The sequence below is a fragment of the Rhodamnia argentea genome, chromosome 6, assembly GCF_020921035.1.
Source record: "Rhodamnia argentea isolate NSW1041297 chromosome 6, ASM2092103v1, whole genome shotgun sequence".
NCBI lineage: Eukaryota > Viridiplantae > Streptophyta > Magnoliopsida > Myrtales > Myrtaceae > Rhodamnia > Rhodamnia argentea.
The window spans coordinates 24,400,148-24,409,838 of record NC_063155.1 but is presented as its reverse complement, the minus strand read 5'-3'; the positions used below and the strand labels follow the sequence as shown (position 1 = coordinate 24,409,838).

The 9,691-nt window shown below is 43.5% G+C and overlaps 1 protein-coding gene across 1 annotated transcript; it reads right to left on the bottom strand.

Moving 5' to 3' along the window:
• Nucleotides 1-108: 108 nt before the first annotated feature.
• On the bottom strand, nt 109-1,906 carry LOC115749386 (F-box protein At1g67340). Its single transcript, XM_030686186.2, has 3 exons — nt 1,566-1,906; nt 1,287-1,449; nt 109-1,115 (listed from the first exon to the last, which is right to left on the bottom strand). Exons 1-3 carry the CDS (start codon nt 1,823-1,825, stop codon nt 366-368), a joined length of 1,173 nt encoding a protein of 390 aa, XP_030542046.1. The 5' UTR covers nt 1,826-1,906; the 3' UTR covers nt 109-365.
• Nucleotides 1,907-9,691: the final 7,785 nt, after the last annotated feature.

The following is a 9,691-nucleotide window of genomic DNA, read 5'->3' as shown; positions in this document are numbered from 1 at the left end:
GAAGTATGAACAAGTAGTTGAGATATTTTCATTTCTGATTTTGACCCAAGAAATTTCTCTATAAAACATAAAAAGAGAAAAGGGATTAAAAAAAGAAGAGGGGGGTAGGAAAAAAACCGGTTACTCTTTTGATGCCACCGAACCGAAATATATGCTGTACAAGAAGAAGACTGAAAAGTTGCTCGTTCCTCGCGTAACAAAAATTCATGCAGCTTCCTTTCTTTTTTCCCCACCAAAATTGCGCCCCCATTTTCTCAGTTTTCCGTTACCCCCAAAAGAAAAGGAAAAAAAAAAACGAAAGGCGAAAATCTAACCCCCATAATCCCCGAAAAAGGGAGAATTTTTAGGGGGATCACCGACCGCCGTCAACTCACGGCCATGACATCATCGTTACCCGCACCAACTCCGTCATTATCTCCGTCGCCGTCGTTGATCCAGCGCTCCTGTGGGGCGCACTCCGATTTGTGTCGCAGCTTCCAGTCCAGTGCCTGGCAGGCGCGCGAGCAGTAGTTCACGACCCCGCACACCGAGCACCTCCGGAACTCGTGCCTCCTCGTCTCCGCCCTCCCGCACCCGGCGTGCGAGCAGAGCCTCAGGCCGCCATCTCCGGCGGAGCCGCCGCCGCCGGCGCTGCGAGCCGCGAACCACTCCGACAGGAACCTGTTCGCCGGGTGCACCTCCGGCGCCGGTACGTTGCACCCGAAGTCGCTGAGCAATGAGCAGCCCGCGACGGCCGCGCGGGGCGCGTCGGCGTCGTGTTGTGGGTGGTTCCACGGGAGCAAGGAGCGCGTGGGAAGAGCCGAGGAGAGCACGGCGGCTAGCTCCCGCGCGTTCGCCTGGACGAGGAACCGGCGACCCTCGGCGATGTTCTGGCGGACGCCGTAGCCGTCCTGGAGGCAGTGGCCGAGCTCGCGGAGCGCGTCGACGTGGCCCAAGAAGGCGGCGCGCGCGCAGAGAGCGACGCCGGCTCGGAGGTCCTTATCGTTCTTGGAGCCGCCGCTGCCGTTGAACTGGATTACGGCGAGAGAGTAGAGCGCCGGCGCGTGGCAGTTAATCGCGGCCTTTGCCATGAGAGAAGCTCCGCTCCCTCGGCTCAGTAAGCAGTAGAACCGAATCTGTTTGAAAAGAGAAACAAGAAAGCTCAGATTACCATTTCCTCGAAATGCTCATTCCCGAATTTTCTTTTGATAAAACAGAAAGATGTATATATTCTCAATTAAATCATCTTATCTTTTATTTATTTATTTATAATTTTGGGTTTTGTGAGGCTTTTGAGACTTGCTTACCATGCCGAGAATGTAACAGGCCTCCATGTTTCCGGAATCGGCGCATAGCTTCAAAAAGCGGTGAGCCGAGTCGCACCAGTTCTTAGCCCCGATGGCAAGGCACTTGGACGAAGCTTTCGACAAAACAAGCGAATGGAAGGCTAATGAATTAAATCTTCTGCACCTGTTTCCCATCGGGGAAAAAAAAAAAAAATGACGTCATTCTTCCGGCAATCAAACGATGTTTTCAAGAAACAAAGAAACGAAAGCCGTCCACGGAGAAATGAGAGATTGGCTTACGTGAGCGAGGCGCGAATGAGATCCGAAGGGGACGAAGCAGACGCGCCGAGCTTGGAGAAGATACAGATCAAGAGGTCATCGGGCAACGCGTCGAAGGAATCGCAGCCTCCGCTGGACAGACTCTGCCGTTTCCGGGGACACGCTGCCTGGTCCCCGGCGACGCCCCGTGTCCTCTTAATCGTCGCCGTCGCCGTCGCCGTCGCGGTGTCCCCAGAACATGCATCGGGTGGGGAATACCAAGCTCCTCTTCTCGTTCTCATGCCTCTCTCTCTCTTTCTCTTTCTCTCTGTTTCTGAGTTTTGCGTTATCTTTCTGTGGGGAGCCGAGGAGAGAGTGGAGAGACGAGAGGGACCATATATATTAGGAGAGGAGGCAAGCAGCACCAACACCAACACCAAGAAAAACAAATGCGTCGCTAATTTGCAGTTGTTAATTTTCTTTTTGGTTTTCTTTCTCAAATAGCAAAAATCGGAGTCGTGCTGAATTAACGATCTTGCCACTGGTCAACGCAAATAATGGTCGCTCAATATTACGGAGCTGCCCTCCACTCTTGCTGTTGCTCCCCGTTTGACCCAGATCCGCCTTCCCATGTGGCCCGTTCGTCGTCGTTAGCTAATCCTTCGTCCGCCCATGTCGTTGAAATATTTTATAATAATTACAGCTGATTTTCTTCTAATTAGCCAATTAAGTTACCTCATTTCATTGAACAACTTGAAAATCGATTTTGCTTAAGTTTCCCTCACATGACAATCTCGTATTTAATGGGGTAGGTGGAACATGCAAAACTTTACCGATTTGGATGAGTTTTGGCCCAGCCGATTTTCTCTGTTGATGGACAAGTGAAGATATATACCACTTTCTATTAATGGAAAAATAAATAAATCATAATTCAAATTGGGGCTTAAAGTGGTCATAACTGTTTCAAATAAGGGAATGACATCGCCGGCCTGCCAAATATTCCGACCGATTAAAGATATTTTTTATTCAAAATAATTTTAACCTAAGTTTTCGTTAAACTAGATTAAAAATTAAAAAAAAATTAAAAGAAAAATAAACCATACACGCGGGAGGGCTGGCCGCCGCCCCATCACCGATGAGGCGGTGGTGATGGTCGGTGGTGCCTCGTCGACGGAGTGACCCTCGGCTAGACCTACAACCCATCGCTCCATTGATAATGGGGCCGCAGCCACATGCGAAGGGCTTGGTTTGTTTTTTTGTGTATTATTTTTTGAGTTTTATTCAATTTTTTTTTAGTTTGAAAATAGAAAAAGGAATAAACAAATAAATAAAAGAATGAAAATGCCCTTGATCACCTAGTGAAGCCAGCCCTTTTTTTAGACTGATATGATCACTTCGAACTTTTATTTTAAATAAGATACACTTCAAATTTAAACCGTTATTTAAGGATAAGGACACCACATGCCCTTATTCAGAAATTGTCCCAATTGTCGTGAATGAAAATTGGCAAGAAATTTGCATCTACTATCATTTAATTAAATTGCCTTGGGAAATTGGGAGGTTGGAGAGGCGCTTAGGCCAAATTCCCAAAGAGAGGGGATAAGTTTTGGGGGGAGGATGACGTGGACCTCGAGAACCGATGTCGACCACACATGTCGCGTCGTCCGGGTCCCACTTGTCCGGCCAGCTTGTTCACGTGGAAAAGCAAAGACGACACCGTATCTCCCTCTTTCCTACGTGGGCCCCACACGGCGGGGCCCATTTCGGGAACAGCGCCGTACATGCCAACACGTCGACGGTCGGCCCCTCCTTAACCATCCGACGCTGCATCGTCAGATTTCTTTCAATTTTTCATTTCCGAAAGATTAATTTGAACATAACTTCACATCTACTGTTTTTGCTTTCTACTTTATACTCTCTCTTTTTAGATTCCTTTTTTTTTTTTTATGATGGTATCCTTCAGTTAATTTGATTTTTTTTTTCCTCATTTAACTAGTATTTTGCCTTTTGTCATTTTTTTAAAGTGCCATTTTTTTTTAAAGTTCTTCTAATTCGAATACTTATAAAGAAGGCCGTGAATTGGGGTGCATGAATCATCTGGGGGCAAAATGATTCTTCATGGAGGAGTTAGTATCCAACTTCTCCATCTTGATGCAACCATGGCAACAACCATCTTCACTTAAAAGTTATTTAATGGTTATTGTCCTTTTGTTTTAGTATTATAACATTAGTTAATAATTTCCAAGTAAAAAGAAGGAGAAGAAGAAGAAGCGATTCTTAATAAACGGGAGCTTATCTATTCGGATTTCTTTCGCGTGGCTTGAGGTTGAAGCAAGAATGATCTGGAATTACGATAATTCAAACCCTTTTTCTTTCGCAGGCTAAACCGGTCTAGCGGGGATGAAAACGAAATTCAACCGATCGTTTGAAAATTCAGCCGTACTTTACGATAGTGTGCGGACTATCGAACTCGAATAAAGGGTCGGAAAAAAGATGATTCGATCCTCTCGCTTTGGTTTTTCTTTCGATCCGAGAAGCTCGTGAATCTGGGGCTCGGCGACGACGGGATACTGTGCCCCTGTTCGAACGCCATTTCCGCGTCTGCGGTACGTATCGGGAGGATAAACTCTCCGCTTGGCCGGCACTCGATAGGCAAAGCATTCGACGGCTCGATTGGATTCTCGTCGACTGATGCGAATTTGACTTTTATATGCCAAAATTAGGCAGTTGTGTCGTGCCCCATAATTAAGACCGAGAGGAGTGAAAACTGAAACCCTAGATAGCTTCGAGATGGAGGCAAATTCCGCCGGGGTCCATCGTACACAAGTCTAAAAAAGTAGTACCGCCGAATCGCCGATGCTATCTTCCTTCGCATTCCTTTTCGTGGACCTTTTCTTCTTTTGAAAATATCTAGAAAGAATATTTTCCGCCTCGGCGAATATTTCCCTTCCAGTTTCCAATTTTTTTTTTTCAGAAACAAATGTCGTAATCATGTTTAAAAAAAAAAAAAAGCGAAAAACTTTTGGCGCACGATACATGATAAATGCAGCAATCCTTTTCCTCTTTTGATATGCTCTTTGGTTAGTTTCCCAACCTCCGTCCCGCTCTTCAACGTGATCGGTTTCGGACTCGGTTGGAAGATTCTGAAGAGCTTCCCACCGTCCGATCATATTCTACGTAAGAAGAAGAGGCCCAATGCTGAAAAAAAAAATATCTAATTTTAGTATTTATTTCAATTATATTAAAAAAAATTATCTCATAAATAACCTTTAATTTTTACTTTTGTCTCAATTCTATCAGCATGATACAAAAAAAAAAATCCAGCTTTAGCATTTGCCCTAATTATATTTTAAATTTCTTTTGTCTCATAAACAAACCCTAACTTTTACTTTTGCTTAATTCTATAACTGTTAACCTTCCGAATCACCATTAGTTAACCTTACATGGCATTTTCGCGTCGTTAATGAATTATATCTCAGCAAATCTGATATGAAAAAAACCCAAACTTCTCTTTTATTGTTTGCTTCCCCTACACATTGCCAGGAGATACAGAACCACTCGGGACGGCGCATTTCGAATTCTCCTCGGCACTCAACAACCCAAAGAACAGGTTAAACGTGGAGATCGATTATTGGGATGAACAATCTCAAATATCATTGTCCGTGAAATTCACTGTTTCCAAATTTCGAAGATTCATTAGTATGTTTGTTGAGAAAATTCGAGCCACGTAGGATTAATTAACGATGATTATGGACGAAAGGCTAATGGCGGTAGAATAGGGACAAAAGTATAATTTGAGGGTTTTCTATAAGATAAAAAAAAAGTTTTGGATGTAGTTGGGATAGATGTTAATGTTTGGGATTTTTTTGAATATTAGGCCGGTAGAATTGGGATAAAAATAAAACTTATGAATTTTTTATGAGATAAAAAATATTTGAATATAATTGGGATATATATTAAAGTTGGGACTTTTTTAGGTGTTAGGCCAAGAAGAAAAATAAAAAAATATCCTCTGCATCGCAACCCGTCCCTGGACTACAATGATTTAGAAGCATCTTAGTGGCTCGGTTTAGACTACAAGAACATAGTCCGCATAAGTTCCTAGTTGAAATCAACGAGAACATCTGATTATTGCATGGATTCAAAATCAGAGTATTTCACCTACGGGAGGAAAGTGTCAAAAAAGTCTTAAGCCTATTGCATTGGTGCCAATTCAATACTAAATATTTTATTGGTGCCAATTCAATTATGAACCTTTTGTATTTTTGCCATTTGAGTCCATCGGGCCAATTTTGATCGGAAATCGTTCATTTGAACACTGGTTGTCCTACGTGACATGATTGTCACTAATGTGGATCTTTTTTAATATTTATTTTATTTCATTTTATTTTATTTATAATTATTTGTTTTTTTTTCTTCTTTTTATTTTCTGTGCATTTTTTTTTTATTTAGGGCCGGCAACTCTCGATGGCCGATCCCTACCGGCCCCAAGAGAGGGCGTCGTTGCCCTCACCCAGCCCCCGAGAGGCCCTCACCTAGCTAGATTTGGCCAAGGCATCGCGGCCCTTGCCGGCCCTCGGTAAAAAAATAAAACAAAAGAACAGAAAAGAAAGAGAAAAAATATAAGAAATTTTAAAACATATAAAGAAAAGTGTTAAAATCTGCGCTGTCCGTGCCACGTGGGACGGTCGGCATCCATATTAGGGATTTTCTGTTAAAATTGATTAGATGGATTTAATTGACACAAATACAAAAATTTTAGGACTAAATTGACACCAATAAGAGATTTAAGGCTGATTTGGCATTGACCGAATTAATGAAGAGAGGGCTACCATGTCATATTCTGACGAAGCGATTATACGTTACGAATAGTTCGAAATCTGCAAATTCTGATTACTTTACATTTCTCAATGAAAATTTATAATGATTCAACCTAAGGTATACTTTCTCGTTGTTTCAATCTAAAGTCGAATTACATAAACCAAGCGCCGGCACTACGATCCATCTAATAGTCGAATACATACCCGTGAAAACCTTATGGTTCATTTTATTCCACAACCACATTGAGATCACAAGGTTCACGAAGGATTCGAGACCCCGCTTGCATTGGCTGTGCGAAAAGATCCTAGCTATGACCGGAAACGGTCGTAATGGTAGGTGGTGAGTAGGATCCAACCAGTGCATCTTCATCTCTATCCTTAAAGCAAAGCAATATAGAACGTACACCAAAGCAAGCACACATCGGACCAATGATCGAATCGAGCGATCCCGAGCGATCCCGCGCATGAAATTATTTCATGACAGGGAAGGGACCTATAAGTTCTGTCGGATTGGCGGCTCAGTTTGGTTAGGTTGCCCTCCTTTTAAAAGGCAATAAACTATGATGACTCGCTGGTGTCAAAGATGTTTCTCAAGACATGTAACTAACATAGAATATCAACTTTATTGAAGACAAAAGCAAAAAGAAAAAGAAAATTCAGGATTAGGCTATCAACTTCAGCTTCAAATGGAGATTTGTGTGTACGTGCTGATGACCCAATCACACTGTTCGAAAAAGGAAACTGTTGGCGCGAGTGCTCTACAATGATCGAGTCACATGTAGTGTTGACTCAACTACCAATTTGGTGACGAGGAGATAGATATGTCTGCATTTTCGTGTCCATGTTCTTTCAATTATAGAGAGAAGAAGGCGAAGGAGAGATTCTCGTTCACAGTTGCGTCGAAAGAGATGCTTGAACAGCCATAATTTGATAAGGACGGAAAAGTACTAATAGAATCATAAATCTATCATATTTGTATCAATTCACGTCGCAAATCTTTCAATTTGGCCGGTCCGGTCCTAAGCTTATTCGCATAGGTACCAATTCATTCCATTCCGTCAATTTTAGCTGAAAATCACTAACGTGAATGCCGGCCGTCCTACGTGGCATAGTCGGCACTAACATAAACAATTTCAAATATATATTTTTTTAATCCTTTCTTTCTTTTCTTCCTCTTTCCTTTTTGCTAGTGGCCGGCGAGGGTCGACCTCACTAGATCCGGAGAGGGGAGCCAAGTTGACGCTACCCCTCGCCCAGGCAAGGCCAGCCTTTGCCGGCCATGGTCTATGGCTAGTGGCAGGCAGCCGGCAAAAGGAAAAAAAAAAAAAAAAACAATAAAAATAAAAAAATTGTAAATATGTCAACATGAGCGCCACAAAATTCTTAAGGCATTGGACTCCGCTACATTTTTTAATTGCTATTTATTTTTTTATGCCCCCACAACAAACTGGCAATCTCACAAATGATTGACTATAGTCGCATAATTATTTCTCTTTCTGATGTGAAGTTCTTCAATCTTGCACAGCAGCGTGGTCGGCACCCGGATCTATTGTCAGCCATTGGTGAAGGAACAAAAGAGTCGCTTCCGTCATTGTCGCACCACGATCGGTTTCACCCCATAGGCAGCAGCTAATCCCTACTCACATGGCGTGCCATGCAAATCCAATAATACACAACGTACGCAAGAGACCGAGTGGACATTTCATTCACCGCAATCACAGAACTAGGAAAAACACCAAACTTGCCAATTCCCGTCACTTTCCGAGGAAACAAGACAAAGAGTGTGAGTAATTTCCTGCTTTTCCGGAATTAGGTGGGTGGGTGTCGCGTTCGCCTCGCAACTCGGCACTATCTTCCGTCCAACTACGACACGAAACGAAGTGAACACAACAGCAATGCGTCGAAACACGAACACAAAGCCATGGAGCTCCCGATCGGGCTTTGTTAACTCGCGAATTTGTTGCCGTGCGCTTGTCTGCTACCGTGCTGAGCGAAAGGGGTAGAGCACCACGCACACCAAGGCGCTCCATATGGGTCCGCCGTTTCGGCTCCTGGTGTTTATGGCCCCCGATTCTCTTTGAAAATTTCATCTCATTCGCGCCGACTGCTAGGGAATTTTCCGATTTTCACACTCTCATGAAGAGTTTGAGAGAGCCTAATTCCGCCTCTCGCTTGGGTATAGATGGACTGCCATGGCAAGTGAAGAAATAATGGGCAGAGCATTTTTTATTACGCCTTGTTAGCATGTCGTGGGCCACAAATTCTTAAAAGAGCAGACCTCGTAACAAATTCTAATAAGTTATCATTTACTTTTTATGACCCATATCATGCTATTAATTTCACATTGGATTAAAGAGAGTCGCATACATGTTCTGGAAAGTATAAGAAAAGCAGGTTTGGTAATGTGATATGGACAACCACCCTCCCTTTCTCATATTTCGATGTTTTTCGAAAGCATAAAAAGTGCTGTGATTTTCTAATTTCGACTTAGGACAGCTAACGCAATGTGCGTGCCTTACATGGTAATTCATTACTAACTATAGGTCCAACAACTTAAAACGAGTTAACTAACGTGTGGTTGCGACAACCTCGTCCCAGAGCTAGAGAGACAGATAACATTAGTGGACCGGTCTTCATTCCAACTCTTCTTTCCTTGTACCTTAACACGTGAACTACGCGTGCATTGCGACCGACTTGACTAATTGAATTCGACGCAGAGGATGTTGCTTGACGCAGCATTCGTCGTATCTGTTTGGATCGCCAGCCCTCGTGACCGGTGTAAAGTGAAGCGACGAGTGTTGAAGATTAACATGCACGAGTTGAGTAAGAAGGAAGCCAAAATAAGCTTCTTCCTGGCGTCACTTTGCGTGCTTGGGATCATTTTGTCCGGGCACTGCGTATTGATCAAACCAATTCTCTCTCTCTCTCTCGAGACTGGCTGAACGAGTTTTTTTTAGTGCTTCCTAGAGATGTGTTATTGCTTGAACCGGCCCCAAAGCTTGGGTCGCAAGGACGATGATACTAATCTCAAGGGAAGGAACGCTTCATGTGATGCACGTCAGAAATCAGACTTTGCTTTATGTCCGATCCCACCATGTCCAGCTTTTCGAATATGACAACCTTCACGTGGTGTTCTTGTAGCTTTTGACGAGGATGAACTAACCTGTTCCCTTCTCCACTCGCCCGATTTCGCCTTGCGATATGAAGAGAAACCCTGCGAGGAACACTCGTGCGCGCCATCGCGCGAAACAAAGCGGACTGAGCATGGAGATCTGAAACTTGGTTTTGACACCAATTTGGAATCGAGTGCTCGGTTATCATCATTAAAAGTTTAATCTTTTAGAGCCA

Excerpts from the sequence above, each read along its gene's own strand:
- LOC115749386 (XM_030686186.2), bottom strand. The coding sequence starts at position 1,825 with ATGAGAACGAGAAGAGGAGCTTGGTATTCCCCACCCGATGCATGTTCT. Across the intron at positions 1,450-1,565 it reads CTCATTCGCGCCTCGCTCAC|GTGCAGAAGATTTAATTCAT; the intron begins GTAAGCCAATCT and ends GATGGGAAACAG. Across the intron at positions 1,116-1,286 it reads CCTGTTACATTCTCGGCATG|ATTCGGTTCTACTGCTTACT; the intron begins GTAAGCAAGTCT and ends CTTTTCAAACAG.